The sequence below is a fragment of the Trachemys scripta genome, chromosome 5, assembly GCF_013100865.1.
Source record: "Trachemys scripta elegans isolate TJP31775 chromosome 5, CAS_Tse_1.0, whole genome shotgun sequence".
NCBI classification, from domain to species: Eukaryota; Metazoa; Chordata; order Testudines; family Emydidae; genus Trachemys; species Trachemys scripta.
This window is the reverse complement of record NC_048302.1, coordinates 89,631,808-89,657,520: the sequence shown is the minus strand read 5'-3', so window position 1 is coordinate 89,657,520 and position 25,713 is coordinate 89,631,808. Positions and strand designations below refer to the sequence as shown.

The 25,713-nt window shown below is 42.2% G+C and overlaps 1 protein-coding gene across 1 annotated transcript in view; it reads right to left on the bottom strand.

Annotated features, from left to right (window-relative positions):
• Positions 1–25,713, bottom strand: part of SCFD2 (sec1 family domain containing 2) — a 297,110-nt gene that overhangs the window by 6,374 nt on the left and 265,023 nt on the right. Inside the window, exons 6-8 of the mRNA XM_034772647.1 lie at positions 20,992–21,137; positions 15,429–15,563; positions 2,415–2,534 (exon numbers count right to left, since the gene is read on the bottom strand). Coding sequence (XP_034628538.1) covers positions 2,415–2,534; positions 15,429–15,563; positions 20,992–21,137 — 401 coding nt within the window. The remainder of the gene's footprint in view (positions 1–2,414; positions 2,535–15,428; positions 15,564–20,991; positions 21,138–25,713) is intronic.

Genomic DNA, 25,713 nt, shown 5'->3' with positions numbered 1-25,713 from the left:
CTTGCAGCTATAAAGATCACCTTCTGTGCCTGCTCCACCCAGGAGAAATCCAGCTGCTCCCATACACCTTCCTCCAAATTAACAATTATCAATATCTTAGACCCTGCCAGAAGTAACCCCTTGCCCTCCCCACTCCATTGGAATGACAGTGAATGCAGCCAGGAACTGCTGCCAGAGAATGAATGGGGCAGGGACCAGTCAGATGGACTTTTTGTCCCCGCTCCCAAGAAACCGCACCACACAGAGCTACCCCCCCCCCAGAGGCAGACAGTGTGCCCAGGAGCAGCAGCCCTTCAGATGTTTGCCAATAATATTCCCTTCCCCTTAACTGACTGAGCCCAAAGTTATTTTGGAGGTTGGGCAGGGTCAATGAATGGCACCGTAGTGCCAGGGGCATGTGGACAGAAGAGAAGGGATGGGACAAGGGAGGAGGTTGGTTTGGAGAGACAAACCTGGAGGGAATGTAAGTTCTATTTGACAGGTTGCCTGTGTGGTTGTTTATAAACATTGTCTGTCTTGTTTATTCAGCTGTAAACTCTTTGAGATGGGCATCTTTTACTCTGAGGGATAGGATGGCAGCCAGGTTGTCAACTTGAGCATAGCACACTGAACTGTAGGTGGGAGGGGGGACATTTTAACCTAGGAGGTTGGAGCAAACTCTTACAGAAAACGTCCAGGGATCTGAGGTCCATACAAGCAGCTAGGATCTTGATTTTTAAGGTCTCATCCTGACTCTCACTCAGTAACAGAAAATAAATAATTTATCCAGTACAGAAGGATGAAAGGCTAAGACAGCCCTGCAAGAATTTAACCCTGTTGCTCTAGGGAGTCACAGTAACTCAGACCTGACTGTGAGAAGGTGGCCCTGCTTGGGGCACCCTCCCACAGCAGGTCATGGCATGACAAGTGTGTCTGCTTCAGTTTTCCATGAGAATGCACCCAGATTAAGGCATGTTGTCTCTTTCAGCAACAAACTCAAACCCCTTTATTCACATAAAGTGCCACAGTCCCCTCATCGTAGAGATAGTTGTTCTCAAAACCTCAAAGTAAAACAAGGTTACAATACAGCAGCTCTTCAATCCCTGGGTCACCGCTCCCAGGTCACCCACCAGAGAGTCATTAACCACTCTGCCCCAGTCCTTATAGCCCATTACAGGGCACTCCATTCTCCAGATCTTCTACCCGATAGTTCCTAGACCCGCTTCTCTACCACGAGTTTTCTCCTGTAGCCCTAAGTCAGGTCTCCCACGGCAGAATTCTGCTCAGTGTTCCATTCAGCCAGGCGTCCCTGCCTGACAGTCCTACCTCTGCTCAGGGCATGTCCCTCCAGGACCAACCCCTTGTTCTGGGATCAACTTCCTGCAACCTCCCAGGCTCACTGTTAGAGGACTTCCCACAGTGTTCCATTCAGCCAGACTCTGCCTATGAGTCCTGCCTAGGGTGACCAGATGTCCCGATTTTATAGCAACAGGCCTGATATTCGGGGTTTTTTCTTATATAGGTGCCTATTACCCCCCCACACTCTGTCCCGATTTTTCATACTTGCTGTCTGGGCACCCTAGTCCTGCCCCTGCTCCTGGGATCCACACTCCAGGATCAACGCTCTCCTTTTGGGCTTACTTTCCCCTAACCTTCCCTTCTTCCTAGGGCCTTCTGCACAAGTTCTCCTCTAACTCATCAGGGGTTCCCCAGCTTTGGCCAGTCCCCACCAACAACTTTTTGCTCTACCTCATGGCTCTCTGTAACAGCTCGCTGCTGTTGCTGCCGCCGCTACCAGGAACTCTCCTTTCCTCCTCAGGCAGCTCTCATCTGCTCTTCTCTGCCTGTCTCAGACAGCTCTGCCTCACTAAGTCTCTCTCCCATAGGGCCCAGGTGCCCTCTTTTAAGCCCAGTTAGGAGGCAGCTGAGCAGTCACAGGTGCACTGGCCTTTTCCCTTTTAAAGGGCCACCATCACCCTGTGACATTGACATGTAAGTCTCTAACACCATCCCCTTTCCACCTCGGAGGCCCCTAAGCCGAGCCATTTCCTTTCTGGCTGAGGAGAACTGAACATTTTGGACAGTCATTTCTGTTCTGCTTAATGGCATCGCTGCTTGCAGTTCAATTTACGTATGCAGATTCCCAAGCAATTGCTCATTCACAGAAAACTGCATGTGCAAATTCTGAGGTTCTATGGAATGATCTGGGCCTCACTGAATCTACTGCACACAACAAACTTTAAATAACTTGCATCTGAAAGCTGCTTGCCTGCAGATGTTTCACAACAGAGACCTGACACCATTATTAGCCTTATTTATATGTTATGGTACATGTTCAATACCAGGGCAGTATTCAGCACTATAAAAAGCATTTTCTTTGTTACTCTTAATTTGTCCTGGCTCAGACAGAAATCACAGTACTTAAGGTTTCGTACCTGGATACCGGGTTTGTGTGCTGATATTAGGTCCCTCACCATTCTGACCTCAGAGACTGTCACTCCACCAACCATATAGAAGATCAGGAGAGGATGATCACTGGGGTGAGGACGACTCACCTATAAAACAATAGAAAGCATTATTTACATTGCTTCAATTTATTCTGAAACACAAGTACTCTTGACTACAAAGCCACATGGGGCATACGATCAATAACATAATGCAATGGCTATTTATGACTGGTCAAGACAGAGTATTGAAGGATTAAGAGGAAACTCAGAAATGATTTTTTAAAATGCTGGTTTCTATGGAAGTTGGATAGAAAATTAAAGAGATGCTGGCAGGTTAAAAATCATTGGAATGATATTCAGGTGTGGCATATTCACAGGTCCCATTGAGGTCAAAGGGAGTTGTGCTCAGCAGACCTGAGAATCAGGCCAATGATTGTCAATGAATTAAGTGTGTTTACATATATTACCATATACAGGAAAAGCATTGTTATCCAGCATATTGGGGGAATGGGGGTTCTGGTTAGTCAAAAATTCGAGTTCACTAAAGAGTTATACTTATCAATGGAGAGAGGGAGTTTGGGTGCGGGAGGGGGCTCAGGGCTGGGGCTTGGGGCGCGGGAGGGGGTGTGGGCTCTGGGAGGGAGTTTGGGTGTGGGAGGGGACTCGGGGCAGGGGGTTGGGACATGGGAGGGGTTTTGGGGTGCCAGATCTGGGAGATGCTCACCTCGGGCAGCTCCCCGCAAGCGGCAACATGCCGTTGCTGCTCCTAGGTAGAGGCGCGGCCAGGCAGCTCTGCGCACTGCCTCTGTCCGCAGGCGCTGCCCCCACAGCTCCCATTGGCTGCGGTTCTAGGCCAATGGGAGCTGCAGAGCCAGTGGTCGGGGTGGGGCGGGGGCAGTGCACAGAGCCCCCGTGGCCTTTCCTCCGCCTAGGAGCAGCAGGGACATGTCACCACTTGTGGGGAGCTGCCTGAGGTGAGCACTGCCTGGATCAGAAATCAGAGATATCAGAAATGCCGTTTTATAGAGCTTTCTAGTTGGCAAACATAAGAACGGCCATAGTGGGTCAGACCAAAGATCCATTTAGCCCAGTATCCTGTGTTCCGACAGTGGCCAATGCCAGGTGCCCCAGAGGGAATGAACAGGTAATCATCTAGTGATTCATTTCCTGTCACTCATTCCCAGCTTCTCACAAACAGAGGCTAGGGACACCATCCCTGCCCATCCTGGTTAATATCCATTAATGGACCTATCTTCCATGAATTTATCTAGTCCTTTTTTGAACTCTGTTATAGTCTTAGCCTTCACAACATCCTCTGGAAAAGAGTTCCAGAGGCTGACTGTGTGTTGTGTGAAGAAATACTTCCTTGTGTTTGTTTTAAACCTGCTGCCTATTAATTTCATTTGGTGACCCCTAGTTCTTGTGTTATGAGAAGGAGTAAATAACACTTCCTTATTTACTTTCTCCACACCAGTCATGATTTTATAGACCTCGAGCATATCCCCCCTTCGTCGTCTCTTTTCCAAGCTGAAAAGTCTCAGTTTTATTAATCTCTCCTCCTACAGAAGCCATTCCATACCTCTAATAATTTCTGTTGCCCTTTTCTGAACCTTTTTCAATAACCAATATAAAGTGCCAGATAACACAGCTTTTACTATTTGTGAAATCTGAATTACAAACGTCTAATGTGCTTTGTAGACTAACTACTCTTTGCAATTCATCCAACGTAACTAGATTAGTCAGGTCTACTTTAATTTCAAATCAGTCTCTAGACAGTTTCACGTTGGTGCTCTCCTGCAGTAGAACAATGCTGCAATGTTTGGGTTGCAACCTCTGTATGGGATGTTTAAGACCAAACAAAATATTGTTTTCATTTTAAAAAAATAAATAAATAAAACAAGGCAAATATTCATCATCATTTTCATTGTTTTCATTTAACAAATTCTACTGGCTCAATTAACTTGCTTATTTTGCTGTTTTCTAGAGTTATGTATTGATAGGACAGTTCCATTGATATTGTCCTGGGTCAGACTCAGCAGATCCTTTGGACCAGCAGCGACTCCAGGCACCAGTGTACCAAGCATGTGCCTGGGGCGGCAAGCCGTGGAGGGGCGGCTTGCCGTTTGCTCCAAGGGTGGCAGTCAAGGGCGGCATGCCTGTGGGAGGTCCGCCGGTCCCGCGGCTTCGGCAACAATTCGGAGGCGGAACCGGCGGACCTCCCGCAGGCATCCCGACGAATCCGCGGGACCGGTGGACAGCCTGCAGGCATGCTGCCGAAGGCTGCCTGACTGCCGTGCTTGGGGCAGCAAAAAAGCGAGAGCCACCCCTGCTTTGGACATGATGCCAGGGGAACCATCACAATCCCTCTTCTTATAACTCCACGTCCCTATGCATGAGGCTCAAAACGTTTGGCTCTGAGGACTGAGAACAGCTTAATTTGTTCTTTTCGTTATTGTTTTTGCCAGCATCATTCTATAAAATGAAAGTAGCAATCTATGTTTGGGTGGAGCATGGTTCCATTTCCTTTTACCACACACGGCATCTCTCTTTGATCCTGGTGGCTCCAGCTCCCCGGAGTACAGCTCCTCCTCTGTTCTTTATTGTGCCTGTCCTATATTTAGTCCTTGGGCAGTTTCTTGGCCAGCAGTCTAGTTCATGATTTCCCTTCTGGAGCTGACTGGCAGTCTTTGGAAGAGGAGGTTCCCTCTGTGGCTTTTCCCTTTGAAACCAGCAGGAGGTTTCCAAGCTTTCCAAGCAAACTGCCTTTGATAAAGCCGTGGTCTTGATCAAGTGCTGCTACCAGGTGCAGAGCTCTTGGGCTGGCTCTTCAGGAGTTTAAAATTAGGGCAGATAATTTACATACAGCCAGTGCCTGAACACTGTGTGTATGTATGTTGTTGCAATCCTAGCCTTCCCTCATTCATCTTTATTCTGCTGGCAGCAGGGACAAGTATGGTTATCACGTAATCCTGCATACCCCCAATTCAAGAACTGCATGCAGCTCCTTTCCAATGAAATCCACAAACCACCATTAAGTCAATATAACTCATTTTCAACCTGTACACAGGCTTTCCCTACTTTCCCAATGCTGAACAATGGCTGCATAAAATGTATTGTTATCTTAATTAAAATACCAAATCCATTCTTATTACCAATACTGTGAGGAGTTCAAGTAAGGTCTAAACAGTCCAGTAAAAAGTAGGCCAGGTAGGATTATAAAATAGCTTAGGTGCTGGAGTATTACAGGGAGTTTACAGCAAACTGCATGGGCAACTGCCACAACACTGAAGAACAAACTGTTCACAAAGATGGTAAACATGAATGTTGGCCAAAGTGCTTGTGCTAGGGTACTCCTATGCAGTATCAGAACTATTAGCTTTAAGATGTCAGTCCAAAGGCTAGCTGTGAACAAACTGCACATGGCTGCTTCCCAATTCCTAGTGTTATTTTAGTTGCCACACAGAACAAAGGTGGTGATCAAAGAGTTAGATTTGAAGAATTTAAAATTTAGATATTCACATCAGAATGTCCTCCTTAAGAACTTTATCATGGGACTAAGAAACTCATTGTAAACATGTACGTATAAATCTGGAAACTTATTATAACTTATTACCTAACGTAACCTTTCATGGATATAGAAAGGGAGAAAATATTTGACAAATCATTTCCATCCGTCAAAATAAGCCTCTATCCAAACACATGGTTCATATATAAAATGTATTATTTTTCAGAAAACTGAAATTCAAACCACAAATTCCAGAAATGCATATTAAAAAATACCAACTATTAGGCATGCAAGCTCTAAATTAAATTAAAGTTGCCATGAAAAGGGTTTGGAACCTGTAATTTTATTATGCTATGCACAAGTGTTTTGGAGGAGGACAATACTTTGGGTACAAAATATTTGGCTTGTTAAGAATGTGGGTTTCTGCCAACATATTTCCATTTGATAATACAACCACCCAAGGCTCTCTCTTTTGAAGAGGCTAGCTCCATGTGGCTAAACACAACTCTACTCTGTGTTACAGAAGAAGAATAAAAATGAACTGTAACAAAAAGCAACACACATTCTGTCATGCTTCTACAAACTATGCCTAGTTAAAATTGGAGTTTTTTTTCCTTTCCCAAAATAGCACACACTTTTCACCAGTTTGTTTCACAAGGTTTTCAAGTCCTCAAAATCTCATTTTTAATATGAATTGTCAGTGATCCCAAAATGTTTTGCAAATCACCTATAGAAATTCACTTCAAAACATCTTGATTTAGAAATTTTGCCCCAGTCTAAAAATCAGTAGAAATTACCATGGCAACTGTCTTTGGTAATTTAGATTGGTGGAGAGAAGACAGGAGAAGACAAGGTAATGCACAGAAAGTCTCCTCTCAGAGGCACATGCAGAGATGTGTATTTAGTGAGATAGTGACAGAAGTGGTGAGGGACACATGCACTTTGGCTCCACCTCCAGAAGTAACGCAGGAATACATACCAGGCCCAGGCCTTGCAAATATCATGGACAAGACGTATAACTTTACATCACAAGTTTGGGCAGATAAAGTATGAGAAGTGAGATTGACACTGCAAGCATGATGGTTATGGTTGCTGGCATTATTGATATAGCATGGCAGCAGAGAAGCCACCCTATGTGCCACCAGGATTCTATAGTGTACCCAATACTCCTAAGACTAGTATACTATAACTACGAGGAGAATAAAATAAACATGAAAATCCCAGCATTAATGTAACCAAATCACAGGTAAAGATGCAGGGTGAATCAACTTCATTGAAGCCAGACTACATATACAAGCATATTGTAAAACTACATCAACATAGCCAAGCTATCAAATAAATCTAGTGAAGGAGGAATCTTGGAGTTTGGATACTTATCTGAACCTAGCTGGTCATGAGGACCTTTGTCCCTACAATTGCCAGTCCTGGTATTTTCTCCTAGGGACTTTAGTGGTTGGTGTGCTTTCCCTTTGGTGTCGATCTAATAGTCTTGAATAGTCCTGCAAGGCTTTTCTTTCAGTAAGCACAGAGGTAAGTTTTAGAGCTAAATCAAAAAAACTCACTCAGGCATCTGTGCAAAGGGGCAAATCCCTGCCCTTCTTTGTGGTGTGGAGGTACATCCTGTAGCCGAACTGGTACGGTTCTGCTGGGTGTGTGGGAGATGAGATTTGTGAGCCCAATTCCAAAGGGGATCCCCGTGTGCAGCTGTCCACAGAGGGGGCAGAGATGGGCGGGAGGATCCATCACAGCACAGATCCCCCAGACATTCCCCCCGACCATTCAGACGGGGGCCTCTAACACCATGGAGGCTACTCCAACCACTGTCCTTTGGTCTAGGAGAAGTCCTTCTCCCTCCTTTCCCAAAAAGATGCTCAACACCCAGCTGAGTAACTGGGCTGGACACTAGGGATAGGACCTCCCCTTGAAGCTGTGACTCATAAGATGGAGGGAGGGAAAATATTTTTGAATATCCCTAATAGGAAAAAAAGATGCATGAGGAGCTCAATTCTGTAGCCTTCTGGGCAGAACACGAGCAGAGGTGGACAGTGATGTGGGATTGTCAATGCAATGGAGAGAAAAACCCACCCTGAATGGCTAAAAGGGAAAAGCTCCTCTGTAGGAAGTTGTGGAGTGGTTTGGTGGTTAAGAGAATGTAAAGAACTGAGCTTTTTCCATCTCACACTCCCTCATACCTGTCTTTAACCACCTCACTGGGGCCACACAACCCATCGGAGTAACCCACTTGCAAAGCTCTCTGGGAAGATATTCCCAAGTTCCAGGCCTTGGGAGTACAAGTTAGAATAAAGACAGCATCCATTTATTAGGGGAATCTCTCCTGCCCATGAATGAAGTAGGGACGTAGCTGAGCACTCTTGTATAAAGCAATTGATATAAATGAAATGTGTCCTCTTTAAATCACCATTTGGTTTGGAGTACCACTAGAGAAGGAGGAATCTTGGACATTAAAGGAGCCCTTCCCTATCTCCTTGGCTGAGCTCCAGAACACACATGTCAGCCAGAGACACAACTATTGGGTGAGTGGCATCTTTAATCTTCTCTGATTGAACAAATATTCAGCCAGGCAAGGGAATACACTGAGCGTGGTAATATGTAGTTGGGTCCTTCCCTGGCTGACTACTGTTGAGTCATCCAGCATGCTCGGCATGTTCCCAGATATTATGTTCCTAATGAACGCAATTGAGAAAGCAAGGTCACACATTCCTCTATGGAAAGTAACTGTCCTAGGCAGATGTGAACTGAATGAAGAACTAGTCCCTTTGAGCGTGGCTGTAGAGTCCAGGAGGGTGGTGTATTCTACTGGACATGAGCTAGGAGAGGCTGCTTTTGGCTGGACTCTTAACACATAACAACTCACCAAATGTAACTTTAATGATCAAACTCTACTTGTTTAATTTGTTTGAGTTGTCACACATTTAAGGGACAACAAATTTCAGGCTGCTTGTGAAATAATCACAGAACGTGATAATCATGCAAAAAGGGGGAAATCTGTGAAACATCTCCTATGTGATGAATACAGATCACTGGCGGCTCAGAATCTCTCACATTGTAATGCAGCACCCAGCCACAGGTCTAAACAACATGCAGAGGAGAAAATGTGAGGGAAGCGAAGACAGTTTTGTGTCCATGAAATATTCATACCTGCACATCTGTTATGCATTTATATTTGCTTTATATTACTAGCAGATTTACAGGCATTTAAGGTGATAAGTGTATGTTGCTGAAAGACCATAAAAAGAAAACTTAAAAGCCTAGAATGACTCAAAGACAAGAGAAAACAGTGACATAGACAACTTTTAAAACCTTCATAATCTTTCTCACAGACAAGGGGAGAGTTTTGGGTGGGGGGGATAATGGAGGGGGAGGGAAGAGAGAAAATTAACAAATGTATGTTTATTTTGGTGTGTCCATTTGTCTGTTTAATTGTCCATTCGATACTATTTTTGCTACCCCAAATACACCTGCTTTTTGGAGGCTCACTCTTGCAAATGGCAAGCATTTCTTGCAAGGCTGTTGCTACCAAACTCATATATTATGTGATGGAATATATTCTCGGGGGTTCTGAGTCTCTCATTGCAAGGTCTGAGCAACTCCCATTACTCACAACCTGCAGCAGAAGAATAAGGCCACAGTTTTGTTATATTTACACTGAGGTCCCAAAAGGCAGCACTTTTTACGTTCCCCAGAAATGCTCCACTTTTACTTTTGTATATCGATACATTTTTGTTCATCCCACTTAACAGATCAACACATTTCCAATATCCCTGAAATTGGAGGGGTTTGAACTAAGGATCTCTCTCTGATCTGGAAACACAAATCAGAACAGTCCCATACTTAGATGGAAGAGGAGGGTACCCAAACCTTGATCTGAATTCCACTAATTGGGCTTCCCCAAAAGGAAGGGGCAAAAAGTGAGGGGTGGAGAAGAAAAAGAAAAGCAGAGGAGACAGAAATAGAAGAAAGGAGATAAACATGAGAGAAGACAGAAAAAAGTGGTAAGATCTTCTTCACATATCCTTGCCCCTTTCTTCTTTTTCCACACTTTGTGAAAGTGGCTCTCCCCTTTCCCCCCCATTTGACAAGAGTGCAATCTGGAGACTGGAGAGTTAGCCTGGTAATTATATTGACCAATTATATGCTGATAGGTAATTTAATGTCTTCATCATTTTAAGAACCATGACACAGTCAAGTAAATTTTAGAAAAACATAATTTTAACAAAATCCAATCTAACTAACATGTATAGAAGTATTTCCTTACTCATTATAGCTGGTTCCCATATCTGGGTGCACATAAAAAGTGCTCTCCTTTATAATTCACTTGCTTCATTCAGTGATGTCTCAGTAAAGTGTCTGTGACATCATAATTTATGATGGAAGAAAGTGTGATATCATAAATGCTGAACTGTAACAGAACTTGGTGAGTCTTGCAGGGGAGCATATTGATTACACTGTCTTATTTGCCTGTAAAATGCCAGGCATATCTTGGTGTTGTGTAACTAACAATAATATCTTGGAGTCAATGCAACTGCTTGTCCTACTGACATGGGTGATTCTGGCATGAAGAGAGCTTTGTTGATACAGTGCATTTTGAAAGACTAACTGGTGGCTGGTTACTGATTCTTAAAACGTTGAGCAGACAGATGAAAAATGTCCAGAGCAACCAACAGAAGAGACCCTTGGCAGAACAACAGAGAATGATTCATGACAACTACTGAAAGAAAGAACACATGTATGATTACAAATCTCTTTTAGTATCTCACATTTTCCAGAAAAAAAAAAAAAACATATTTCAGGAGATGTCAACCTACAGCTCAGTCACTGGCTATGCCCATAACTCCCTCCCTTTTCTGCCGTTTCTCAAGGATTTCATCTACTCTTTTCCCTCCCCAATCCCATTAGTTAGTGCCCCCTCAACAAGTAACATCTTGCCTTAAGCAATCCATGGGAATTCACCATTATGTCAGTATGGAGCAATGGGGCTCTGCGCAGGCTTCAGGGTTTGCCTGCACAGGTCCAGCTGCAGGAGTGTGGCCTGAGATTGTCCACTCTCTGGAGAAGAGACCGATTTTGGTATATGACTTTACAGCACCTAGCACAATGGGACCTCGACTTAGATGGCATATAGGTGCTAGTGTAATAACAACAACAATTGGGTAGACCTAGCAACTGGTCAATGTTGAAAATGGCTCTATCTGAATGTTATACTTTCTGGAGACCACACATATGTTTTTAGAAAAACTAATTTATGTTCAAAAAGAATGAGGAGTACTTGTGGCACCTTAGAGACTAATAAATGTATTATGCTCAATTAAATTTGTTAGTCTCTAAGGTGCCACAAGTACTCCTCGTTCTTTTTGCTGACTACCACTCTGAAACCTGTAATTTATGTTCCTGCCTCAAAAATAAAAAAAAATAAACAAGCAAATAAAATCAAATAAATGCAGGTGTGAATTACAGGGAAATCTCCAGTAAATAAAACCAGTCATTTCAAACATCATGTGTGCACCAGCTCATTTATACACTTTGATAGTGGAATGTCTGTTCTCTTTCTTTCTTTCTTTCTTTCTTTCTTTCTTGGAGTTACGGCATGGATTGTTTTTCAGAAATCACACAGGTGTGGAAAGATCTTCCAGAGGCAAAGAACTGTGGGTCAGTTTTAGGTCTTCCAACCCTGACAGTGTATCTTTATACTAGGGCTGTCGATTAATCACAGTTAACTCACATGTTTAACTAAAAAAAAATTAATCGCGATTAAAAAAATTAATCGTGATTAATCGCACTGTTAAACAATAGAATACTAATTGAAATTTATTAAATATTTTTGGATGTTCTTCTACATTTTCAAATATATTGATTTCTATTACAATACAGAATACAAAGTGTACAGTGCTCACTTTATATTATTTTTATTAAAAATATTTGCACTGTAAAAATGATAAATAAAAGAAATAGTATTTTTCAATTCCCCTCATACAAGTACTGTAGTGCAATCTCTTTATCGTGAAAGTGAAACTTACAAATGTAGATTTTTTTTTTGTTTCATAACTGCACTCAAAACCAAAACATTTTAAAACTTTAGAGCCTACAAGTCTGCTCAGTCCTACTTCTTGTTCAGCCAATCACTAAAACAAACAAGTTTGTTTACATTTACGGGAGATAATGCTGCCTGCTTCTTATTTACAATGTCACCTGAAAGTGAGAACAGGTATTCGCATGGCACTTTTGTAGCCGACGTTGCAAGGTCTTTATGTGCCAGATATGCTAAACATTTGTATGCCCCTTCATGCTTCGGCCACCATTCCAGAGCACATGCTTCCATGCTGATGATGCTTGTTAAAAAAATAATGTGTTAATTAGATTGTGACTGAACTCCTTGGGGAGAACTGTATGTCTCCCACATCCTGTTTTACCCACATTCTTCCATATATTTCATGTTATAGGAGTCTCGGATGATGACCCATCACATGTTCATTTTAAGAACACTTTCACTTCAGATTTGACAAAACACAAAGAAGGTACCAATGTGAGATTTCTAAAAATAGCTACAGCACTCGACCCAAGGTTTAAGAATCTGAAGTGCTGTCCAAAGTCTGAGAGGGACGAGGTGTGGAACATGCTTTCAGAAGTCTTAAAAGAGCAACACTCCCATGCGGAAAGTACAGAACCTGAACCACCAAAAAAGAAAATCAACCCTCTGGCATCTGACTCACATGATGAAAATGAACATGCGTCGATCCGCCCTGCTTTGGATTGTTATCGAGCAGAACCCATCATCAGCATGGACGCATGTCCTATGGAATGGTGGTTGAAGAGGAAGGGACATATGAATCATTAGCGCATCTGGCATGTAAATATCTTGCAACACCGGCTACAACAGTGCTATATGAACGCCTGTTCTCAGTTTCAGGTGACATTGTAAACAAGAAGCGGAGAGCATTATCTCCTGAAAATTGTAACCAAACTTGTTTGTCTGAGCCATTGGCTGAAGTAGGACTGAGTGGACTTGTAGGCTCTAAAGTTTTATATTGTATTATTTTTGAATGCAGTTATTTTTTTGTACATAATTCTCCATTTGTAAGTTCAACTTTCGTGATAAAGAGATTGCACCACAGTACTTGTATGAGGTGAATTGAAAAATACTATTTCTTTTGTTTTTTACAGTGCAAATATTTGTAATAAAAAATAAATATAAAGAGAGCATTGTACACTTTGTATTCTATGTTGTTGTTGAAATCAATATATTTGAAAATGTAGAAAACATTCAAAAATATTTAAATAAATGATATTCTATTATTTTTTAACAGTGCAATTAATGGCACTATTAATCAGGATTAATTTTTTTAATTGCGTGATTAATTGTGATTAATTTTTAAATAGCTTGACAGCCGTATTTTATACATAGTGACATTAGTATCAGGGATCTGAGTACAATGGAAGCTGCTGGGTGCTAAGCGCTTTTGAAAATCTGGCCACTTCATTTAGGCACCTAAATAGGCAACTGGCTCTTTTGTAAATGTAGATACAATTGTGGGATAGAGACATGAAAATCAGGCAAAAAAATAAAGGCATGTTACACTTTGTGGCTGATAATAATTTACTCTAAACTAACACAACAAGAATCCTCTTATATACTGATAGCAAGTACGAAGCATTTTTGGCAGAGCTTGTGAGATCTTACACTCAACTCTGACATTTCTATTTGTTTGTCTGTATTTAAAACAATACCTTTTGAATGCCACATCCAACCAATTCCAAAATTTCAGGGAATGTTCCAGGCAGAGCCGAACCTCTTGATTTTGGGGAACATTGGAAAACTGAATGACGGGAAAATGGAAACACACGTAGCCCTGGCATTTGGTTAGCAGAACCACAGATTAACTGCTTCTGCAACTGTGTATAGATCAAACAGCTGGTTGATGGAACCCATTAATACCTCCCAGCATAATAATACCCATGCTCATCCTCCTGTCACAGATCTGGTTAGGCACCCCCTGGCAGCTGCCCATCAGATGGCTGAGAGGGGAATCCAAGCCTCTAGATCATTGGTGGTTTAAGACTCCTAGAGCCTGAATGGGCAGTCTCTGGGCAGCGGCGTAGCCAGGTTCTAAGAGCAGGGGGAGTGAACACAGAAAAAAAGGCACCACCCGCTGCGGAGCAGCAAAGAAAAAAAAGGGAAAAAAAAGAAAAACTGAAGTCTTGCCGAAGAACCCGCCGCGCCGAATTACCAACCGCCGAATTGCCGCCGAAGACCCGGAGCAACTGAAGCACCCTGCTCCCCCCCCAGCTACGCTACTGTCTCTGGGGTCCCTAGGCACACTGTTGGATTGCAGACCCTGTGTCTAACACTCCCTCCTGACAGTTGGAACCCCTTGTCCAGCTGCCTAGCTCCTGGGCTCAATGCTGACCCTTCAGCTTCCCCTATTGCTTAAATACACACTCTTCCAGGACTACCCCGAAAGTGTGAGCCTTCTGGTTTACCATTTAACTCTCTCAGGAGGCACATGGCAGTAGCGAAGCATGCAACACACACACACACAAACACACACACACACACACACAGGCACTCTGCACAAACTCTAATACCACCGCTTTCTTGTACTTAATCATACATGCCTAAGAGAGAGAACAGATCATATAGAACACAACTTCCCTAACCGCAATACACCCCACTAGCGCCCCCTTCCTTTGGGAGTCCTTGGAGACTATCTGCGTTTAGGAGGGTAGGCAGGGTCCCCTGCCTCACCCAGGCTTCTGAAGGTTGGGTTACCCCTCCCTCATCTTGAGCTGGAGAAACATGGCCCCCAGAAGAGCAGCTCTTGCCCCTTTTATAACTTTTTGCCCCCTTTGTAGGTGACATCCTCCTCAGCTTCCCCGACTGATCACAGCCTCCTGCCTGCTGCCTTAGTTGCCAAGATGACCTCTCCCTGGCTAAATAGTTCTCTGGGTTGGGAGCCACTCTATTGTTTACAGTTATTCCATTTTGATAGGAGAGCACTTAAAGTCAATGGTCCTCTCTTGTTATTCTTTTGCTCCCAGCCTTTTGAATTTCAGCCCAACATGGAAGCAACAGACAACGGAGAAGGCAAAAGGCTGCACCTTCAAAATGGAGTTGTTACAGCTTGGTCAAGATACATACAGGAAGTTCATAATTCAGGAGCTGCTTTTCTGACATAGTTTTTAAAAACTGAAATAAATACACATGTGTAATAATATAAATAGACACACATTTATATCTCTCCATATAGATATATACACCTATGTACACACATATGTATATGTATTACTGGAATAATTAGGTCTTCATTTTCTTGAGCATTAATCTCATCCAGTTATTACAATGATGAAGGCAAACACAGTTGCGTACCACTTCCTGGGCAGCTAGTGGAAGTGATACACAACCATATATAATAGCAATGGCTGAGATGTTGAACTATGGACAGATGCAGATTTTATATATGAACTTGGGATGGTTGCTTTACCTTCATGAACATGCTGAATCCAGTTTTCAGGAGATCAGTGAGGCCTGCAGATAGGTGCTCAATATCAACAGGGTCAGGTCGATCAGAACTGAATATCTCCTCTACCACCTGCTTCAGTAATGGCTTGTAAGTGGCCTGCAAAAGTAAAACATGTGCTGAAAATAAAATTGCCTGTACTTGTGGCTAGTTGCTTTTCTTAGCGTTTCATTTCCATTAAAGGAAACAAAAACTTTTGTCACAGAATGGAAATTGATTGGACACATTTACAAGGTTGAAGCAACAACTGTATTTGCAACACTACATAGCAATGATATGCATAGGATTCTCATCTAACTGAAAATGCAATATTTACCCAGGTGCTGTGTGTACTCCATGTGTAAAGGGAGGCAAGGAAATAAGTGTGAAGATTCTTGTGGGAGAAGAGGTCAAGCGGCCAGTCGAGGCTGTTGTTATTAGCAGAGTAGAGCGTATGGGCTTAGGCTTCTCTCCAACCCAAAGCTCCTCTAGGGTCATACAGAGAAGGCAGCAAACAGTCACCATACCTGTAAGTTATCTCGAATCCAGAAGGCATAATTTCAAGGAGACATGTGGCTTTGTTGAACACTTAAACAGAAATGAGTACTATGATTTGTTTATTTTAAGAGAATTTAGTGTGTTTGAAACAGGTTGTCCTGGTAGCTAGAGAAGGGCATATCAAGTAAAATGTGAAATAATAATTCAGCCCCTACTCCTAGACCAGGAAGAGCTATTGGAGGAACGATCATGCACCTCTAGCTCTCCCTCCCTGCAGAGCCAGCCACTCCTGCCTCCTAGCTACATAGGAGAACGGGGACAGATTAAGACAATCTGGGGCCCTAGGTTCATAATAACATAATGACATGCAGCCTCCTGTGGTTCTGTCCTCCCAACCCAACCCTCCATTTGGTGTGATGCTGGCAGGGCCAGGGGCCCCTTTCCCCTGCAGGTGTTGCAGTAGGAGCCCCCATCCCTTTGGATGCAGCAGGGATGTCAGCATGGGTCACTTGTCCCACACAGAGTCAGGGGGCAGTAGAGGGAACCCACGTACTTCCCCTGGCAGTCTGTTACTTAGGTGGGCATGTTTGCCACACACAAAGGCCTGCTTGACACCTAAATCATAGATCAACCTAGCTATGTTGTTCATGTGAAATTCACACCCATGAGACACATAGTTAAGCTGACCTAAGCCCCAGTGTGGACATTGCTAGGTTGTGGAAAAATTCTTCCATTGGCCTAGCTACTGCCTCTCGGAGATGTAGATTTATTACATTGACAGGACAACCTCTTCCATCACTGTAGTAAGTGGCTACACTACAGCGGCGCAGCTGCACTGCTGCAGTGTTTCTAGTGTAGACCTACCCAGAGTCTTCTGTGTGATGTTGGCAGAACCCCCTGGAGTTAGTGAGTCTTGGAGTGAACATTCTGCTGAGATCTTAAAGCTGTTTACATCCCTCAGAGCTATTATTTCAGGCTGTCTGCAAACTCACTGGTTTTCTTCACAAACATGATCGCAAAAAAACTAGTTTTGTTTTTCTAAATGAAAGCTGAGATTCTGATGTAGTTTCCCATGTGGGGAAAAGAAGGGAAAGACCCCTTCATCTCTGTTGTCTTCAGGATGTGGCCAGCTGGTTCCCTTCCCAGAACTTCAGGGTTAGTTGAGTGGCATGTCCTCACTGAAAGCTGGTCTGTGTTGCCTGTCCCTGCCCCCTGCAGTACATGGAAGCACTCCTCTTGCTCCTGCTAAGCTACACCTTTAACTCATATGGTCTAGGACACACAAGGTGACATTGGACCAATGGGAAACCTTGTCTGTTGGCTGAGTTTCTAGCACACTCTGGGATGGTCTGAACTTCCGAGTGTTAAGGGGTCAGTACAAGTGGAGTATTTAAAGATGTAAATCATTTCCTGTTCCCCCGAAGATACCAATTTAAATTTAGGGTGCAGTGAGCCTATTGGTCATCCCTTGAAAAATACAGAAAGAGGAAGGGGTCTGCCAGCTGCCTTTGAAGACCCAGGAAAAGTCCAGCAAACTACCCCTGATGATCTAAGATTAGAGGGATCCTCCTCTAGAAGGAAGAGAAGTGATCTTCAGCAGAGGTGGTGGGGGAAGTGCTCAGACTCAGATCTGATATTTAGAGGTCTCAGTATGAGAGTATCAGAGCCCTCTGAATATGAATATCATCCAAACATTAAAACACAAATACCACCCACACTCTGTAAACATGCCCTCAATAATTTTGAGACATTGGGTCTGATTTTCCTTACACCAACATAGATGAGAGGAGTGGTATTTTTTGTGACATGGACAGTTGTCAATTAGTGAATGGACTGAGACCACAAATTCTTTTCATAGTACACCAAATAGCTATCAGGTGATAACTTTCAGTGTCTATCAACCTGGACTGAATTTGAACTGGTGATCTAGAGATGAAAGGGTCTATATTCCATTACCAATGAGCCATTCCAGTGTAAAACTCTATGTAATATCCACTTAAAGCCACATATGAGCAATAGAAATGCATTAAAAATGAAACATTTGGAGCAGAGATCAAAACCAAAGTTAACCAGAAACCTATTATATGAAATAGAGGATAGATATCATCTGAATGCCATCATAGATGAATACTTACCAGCTAAGATTTTCAAAAGTGACTAATGAGTTTGGGAAGAGCTGGTAAAAATATTTTTGAAACTTCTTTCCAGCCAAAAATGCCATTTTGTGAAAACCAAAATGTTTCATGGAGCATATCAGCTTACAGGAAAATTTCCCTGTGAAGGTATCTCAGGTTCAGGATGGCACTACTAAAGAGATCCACCCCTGAATTGCCAATGGAGAGGAGAGGGCACTTACCTGGAATGTGGGATACACAGGTTCAAGATCCCACTCTGCCTGATCTAGAGCAGGGACTTGAACCTAGGTCTCCCACTTCCCAGATGAGGACCCTAGCTACCAAGACACCGGCTATTCCTGGGACAGGTTTCCTTTCTTTCCCTTATGTTGTTTTGTGAAAAATTTCAAAAGGTCACATTTTTGTTCCACACTGAAACAAAAACAAATGTCAAAACCTCAATATTTTTTTGCAAAACAGAATTCTTGTTTTCTAGCCAGCCCTAATTTTGGGTGCCTGGATACATACCCATGCTCTGAAAATCGGGGCCCTTCGAGTGTCTCAGGCTGGCCACCCAAAAAATGAGAGCCATGAAATCACTGGTCATTTTTTAAAATCTTGGCCACAATAATTACAATGCTTTTCAAAAAATAATGTAATCTCTTTCAATTCCTACATTAGACTGACAATAACAAAGAACTTATATCCTAATGCCTGCATTAAGATCCTGTCTGGAGATTTGACACTGCTAACATTTTTGTATAAAACTGTATTTAAACACAGTTTTTGCTAGGAAGTTGCTAACAAGTGGACCTGTCCCATATAGACAGACCAGGTTACCAAAAATTGTGTATGTAACCAGGATGAGAAATGACAGGAACAGAGCAGCAATTACAAGAGCAGGCAGAGCAGAAACATTCGTTGTGGAATCCTGTGACACATGTAACCATGAGAATAACTGATTGGTTAACTTTACATAAACATTCATTAGCTTGTTTAATACAGGACATTTGTGGTGATAAGAAAAGTCCTCTTTAAAGTTTCCTAGTAACTCAGTTAGCATCAGTATATTTTGGGATATGAACTCAATCAGAATAACTGCCCCAAAACATATCAATGCTGATAAAATGTCTATGAAATATCAAGAACCCTGCATAAGTGCTAACACAGTTTCAAATCTCAGTATGGACATGGCCCCTGGCAGGATGAGCTGAAGACTGGGGACTTTATCTGTACATAATAGAGATTAAACTAGAGTTTTTAAGGCTAGGCTCCTGGCCCAAGGAGCCATAGGCTGGGCTCTGTTTGGTGGCTTAATCAAACCTGAGGCGGTAAACAATAGTCTTACCCAGAGAAGAGCATAATGCTCAAGTAACCACTCAACTCCTCCCACCAGTTCATGTTTTTGTCCCACCTGGAAATGCAGTGCCTCCTGATTCCCTGCAGTGGGTGTCTCCTCTCCGACTGACAGGCACTGGGAGCAACATTTACAGAAGTGTGCACCCCTATTACGTCACTCCTTGGTGGTAACTCTGAAAAATCCCTCTACTCAGAAAACCCACAGCGCTCTAACTCATAAAATGGTAACTTTAGTTCTTTTTCATTTAAAAGGAGAGAGACCCTGGGTCCCTCCAGCTCTCTCTCTTTGTAGCAGCTGTAGCATGGCAGTAAACCGACTAAACACGGGGGGAGAGGATTTGAGATCCATCCACAGATGCTTGACAGAAAAGGAGAGCTTGTTTGTATATGTCCCAGCCACCCCACAGATCCTGACCACAGTGAATCTACATCTCTCTTCCTAATCTCCTTCTGCATGATCAGCTAGCGCAGTACAGAGCTAGGTTGGGCAGCTGTAAGGAATTAATGGATCCTTTACCTCCATAAAAGGCGTTCCAAGACTTGGCCCTAAATGAGTAGAGTGGGTTAAAACCAAAGAACATACTTATGCTAACTACATTTCTAGGAAACTTTCAGAAGTACTTTTTTTTTTATCATGCTGAGTATTCTGCACAGAGCTACCTAATGAATATTTTGATTATATTCTCTATATCAGCCATCATTCTGGTCATAAGTGCCAGAAGATGTTAGGATTAGGTTTTCTGTTTTGACAGCCATTGGAATTACAGCTTGATCCCTGTCACTTTTTCACCTGCCTCTCCTACAGTTCTTCCACTGCACAGTCTCTTCAGCAATGTTGTGTAATAGCCAAAGTTCCATTGCTACACAGCATTGTTTGACTTACCACTAGAGTAATTTTATCCATTTGTTGGTCTGCAGTACACTGAAGTTTCAAAGGAATCTTTCTGGCTAAAGACCAGGGACAAGCTTAATGGTCTTTTAAAATCTTAAATTACTACATGTGCTTTCCATGTGGCAAATGTCCATTTCCAACTGAAGAAGTTATGTAATTTAGGGGGGTGGGAGGGAACTGGCTTTGGTCAGGATGACCTGTGCTAAAAGAAAATCACACTACTTCCACTAAACAGAAGCTATATTATCAGGCAATTTTTACAGCAATTGTGGAAATCTGAGAAAAAATACTTTGAAACACAGTCCCATGTAGGTACCTAGACATAATTTCAATATACAGAAGTGGATTCTGGCCCTGTGTAGTCTTGATCTAGCCCTGCCAATCATATGAAATGTATACAATATCACTACATCATTGTTACCCAAATCTTGAAGTCCTTACTCAGGCAAATTCCCACTGAAATCCAATGAAGTCAAGGGGAGTTTGCTTGATTCGGGACTGATTAAGGACTTCAGGAGGCTACTGCTGATTAGATCAGTTCTAAAACCTATTTCCAAAAACATTCTGTGGGGTTGCAGAATATGTTTTGTATTCATACACAAGTAAATTAGTCACATCTGTGAAACTAATTTTGACTATATGCTAGAACAATATAACGCAGATGGAAAAAGGATTATCTACTTACCTGACAGGTATTGCTTCCTGGGACATACACAGAATTAAACTGTTTCATGTGCATTCGAGCTCTTGTAATATCCCTGAGGGACTTAAAGATATTGTCCACTGCAACCGTAGCCTTCTGAAATGTCAGTTGAAGAGATGATTCACAGCCTGAAACAATACAGAAACACATGGCCGTGTGAACAAAGGTCTTTCCATTTTTTGATAATGAGCAGTGGGAAAAGGATGAGGAGGAAGAAATTTTAAATTAGTTTAATATTTTTAGACTTTAGAAATCAACATGTATATACAACGTGCTCCCAGCATAGAACAGCTTGGTAAAGCAATCACAAATCCTAGAGAGTAAACAAAGCCAATAGTGGATGAGTTACATGTGCATCTTGGATTATGAAACAATTTAACATCAATACCATAAATTCTGTTTGCTACAGTAGGCAGAAAAGATAGTTATGTCATTAGATCTTTAAGGGATAGATCCCTGTTAAAGGGAGCACCTTCATTTTTCAGTCTGCTCAGTGTGACACAATCGAGCAAGGAAGTTTACTCACAACATAGTACCTGACCCTTTGCCTGCAGTCCAGTGACCAAGAAGCCATTTCTTAGCTGTGTAGAACTAACTGGATGACTTAGTGACAAGTATTCTGAATTGCCAAGGAAGATGCAGTATTATCCAAAAGGAGATATGTTCCTCACTAATTCATAATTACTATATATTTTTAAAATTTATTTGCTTAAAGCAGCTCAACCTAAGATGTGAACGTTAATTTTCATTGAGGCCTTACTTTTTAACCCAATTCTCTCCACCAGGTGGAGGCACAAAGGAGTGGATGGTCAAATGATTTCCTCAAGCCATATCCAGTTGTAAGCCCAGGACTTAGTAAGGAAGGATTCTAGTCCTTGGCTCTAATCACCACACCATCTGACCCATATCACAAAAAAGAATGGAAACAGCGCTTCCTAAACTTAAATGGCTCAAGTTAGAGAATTACTGGACAATTCATTGTTTATATTGAGATGCTTGTTGTTCCTGCCAACTATCTGCACAACTCTCTCCCTGCCTAGTTTTCTGCTCTCATTTCTTCATCATTCTCCCCACTGCCTCTAATAGTAAAGGATACAGAGAGTGTAAGAAAACCCTCACTCTCATCCTCACAAATAATTTATCACTGGGGACTCAGGGTGCATTCTGTTTTGCTGGTTTACATCCCGATTCTGCAATATGATCCACATGGGCCGGCTCTTACATCTGCCTACAATCCCACTGGCATAAGTGGGCTCCCTCTAGGCATGAAAGATTGCCTACATGCATCAGTATGCAGGAATGGTGTCTTGGGATTGTGTCTTGCATCCTTGGGATGGTGTCTTGTAAGAATGCTTAATCAATACTAAAGACTTTGGTTTTTCATGAATGGAATAATGGCCAAATGTTTCTATGCAGCAAAGACAGATAACAAGATAAGCAAAACTGTGTAGATTTAAGGAGATGCCTAACATTAAGGCCTTTGGAATCATCACCTGTCAAACCACCAATGACACACAAATCTCTGTATTCTGCACAGCAAACACTAAGAACTTTATAGTGCTGAAAATATTCCTACAAGATTATTATTAGGTATTGGGACTGAAGGAACAGGTTCTTTGTCCAAATACTAGGTGAAAAAGAATCTGGGTCAGATTCACAGCTGATATATCAGGGCAACACTCCATTGGATTTTCATTTGTGCTACAGCTGAGGATCTGGCTTTCTAACTATTCATAGCCATTGTGTGGTCTAGTAATGCACTGGGACTGGGAGCCACATACTCCTGCATTCTAACCCCAACACTGACACTCACTCAGATGTCCTTGGGCAAGTCACTTGAAATCTAGTCAATTTTTAAAAAGTGAGTGAAAAGCTGTTTCAGGTACTGTGTTTGTTCAAGTCCCCCTGCAAACTGTTGTGATTCTACCATAATCATTTCCTGTTTTAAAAACATGCTTCTCTCTCTCTTGTTGTTGTGTGAACAATCTGCACAGCCACGGAAACTAATTTAGGCCCTAATCCTTCATTGACAAGTGCACCTGCTTCCTACCAATGACAGGCCAGGGGCCCTAATCCTTCAGACAGTCATATATGTCCATATCTTTACTCACATGAGCAGTCCTATAGACATCAGTCTACTCCTGTGGGTAAAGTTAAGCATGTGTGTATTTGTAGGAATGGAGCCTAACTTATTCTATAGTGAAACTACCAAATACACAAATTTGTGCTACTGAATGCACAAAGTAAATAAACTGTGGGGAAAACTTTTTTTCTCTAATATCTGTCAGCTGTAGTAAGTTTTAATATTATTTCTAACAATAGTAGCTAAAAAAATTCAGATAGATTTTAAATTGACAATGTCCTTTTAATCTCTGTCTTGTTTTCACAGTGAGTAAAATGAGGGTCCTAATACTTCAGTGGGGTACTCAAAATGTATCTGCCTTGATGGGGTGATCTCCCTCTCTCCGCTATATTAAATTCCATAAGAGCCAAGCTTTCTCCTGTTATGTAAACACTAGAAGGAAGCTTTTTCTGACTAGCACAAGTTATTTTTCCTTTGTATAAAGTGCTTTCTTCAATCCTTTATGAGAAGAAAGTCATCGCTTTTGGCCAAAACACATCTGGAATGTTTTCTTTTGCTAGTGAACCTCAGCACTCTTTGTTAAGCAAGGTCAGGTAAAGCAAAACCACATGAGGCAAAGTTTGTTGCTTTTGCTTTGGACATTTTCCTTTTTTTTTTTTTTTTTTTTTTTTAAAGATTTTATTTTTTGTCATTTCAAAGTCCATTGTCGTGTTCTTATAGTTATTTTTCTCATTAGCAGAGACTGCTCTGTATATAATTTCTTCTTTCTTCCATTGACAGCTTTTTTACTTCAAAAACGTCTTCAGATCAGAATTTTTAAACGTTCCACCCTCCACTTCTTCTGAAATGTAATGACCAGTCACTGAGGCCCATTGCCTTGCATTCTGTGCAGTCATTTATGCCTGTGCAAAGTGGGCATGAAATGCTACCATAAGTGTCTGTGAGTGGAGAGTTCTTATTTGGTAGCATATTACAGCTCCACTGCATGTGTGTGAACGACTGTACTGGGGGAAAGGCAGTGAGAATCAGGCCCTGTATGTATATGGTGCAACAGGATAGGGACTCCATATAGATACACTAAGACAGTCGCAAACACTAGCAATGATCATTTTGTGTTCTTTTGCTTTTATTGAATCTTCTATTTTCATATTTCTTAGCTACAGTTCTCTTTGTTTATTTATTTATTTTGATTTGAGCCTGGCAATTGTTTGGTTGTTGTTCTCTCTGCATTTGGCACATAATCACAGCATGTCTTGTTCTGCTTTCTTTGTTGAGATTGACCTGTTGTTAATGCATTTCTTGATTAACTGCATGCCCTTTAATTACTTGACTAACTACCCATCTTATTTATAAACATTGATTTTTCGTGTACCCATTATTTTTACAGTTTATGTTAACAGAGTCAGATTTTAGGGCCATTAGATCACTTAGTTTGATGTCCAGTATAACACAGACCCTATCATTTCATCTAGTTACTTGTGTATTGAGCCCATTAATGTGTGTTTTTTTGTTTGTTTGTTTTGTTTTGTTTTTGACTAATGCATGCTTTCCAGGAAGGTACCTCGTCTTAATTTAAAGACTTCAAGAAATGGAGAATCCAGCACTTCCATTGGTAGTTTGTTCCAATAGTTAATCATCCTCACTGTTAAAAATGTATGCCATATTTCTAATTTGATATTTGTCTAGCTTTAACTTCTACCCATTGTAAAGATGGAATTTTAAAAGGACTTTATTTTATGAAATATTTATTTTAATTTGTTTCGTATAAATTTCTGTGCATTTTCTAGGATTCACTGGCTTTAAAATTAAAAAGGAAGCATTAATTTTTATATTGCACTTCTGATTCCAGGAAAGGAAATAAGGAATCCTTCTGTTCAGCCTAGAAACAGATTCCAAAAATTCAGCCAAGAATCTTCAAGACAATTTACAGTAACCTAATACGTGTGCAATCTGAGACACCAAGAAAACCTTATATTATGAAAATACTTTACATAAGAAACATTTACATTGTGGAGTTCAAAAAGAGAAACTTGCTAATAATAAATATTCTGCTCAGGGTTTCATTAAGTCAGGTTGATTACAAGTATTTAGTGAGTACTTCGATTTCAAGCAATCATTTTCTTCCTCTGACTTTTCCCATTTTAGAGCTATATTCTTTCACATTTAGAAATCCATGGCATACTGCACAGCTGGGTATAGATTACAAACCACTGTAAACTAGGGTTACCATATTTTGAGCCTCCAAAAGAAGGACACTCCACGGGGCCCCGGCCCCGCCCCCAGCCCCTTCCCCAAAGTCTCCACCCCAACTCCGCCCCCTCCCCTGCTTCCCGCGAACATTTGATTCGCGGGAAGCCTGAAGCAGGTAAGGGGGTTGTGGGGGGAGGAGGCGGAGCCCAGGCTGGCCCCCCCGGCGTTTCCAGCCTGGGTTGGCTCGGGCCCTGGGGTGCCGGCCCCCGGCCGAGCACCCCCGGCCCGCCCAGCACTGCCGGTCCCCGGCCCGGCCCCCGGACCCCCAGCCGAGCACCCCCTGACCCCGCCGGCCCCCGGTCGAACACCCCTGGCCCGCTCAGCACCCCGCAGCCCTGCCGGCCCGCTCAGCACCCCCCGGCCCGCTCATC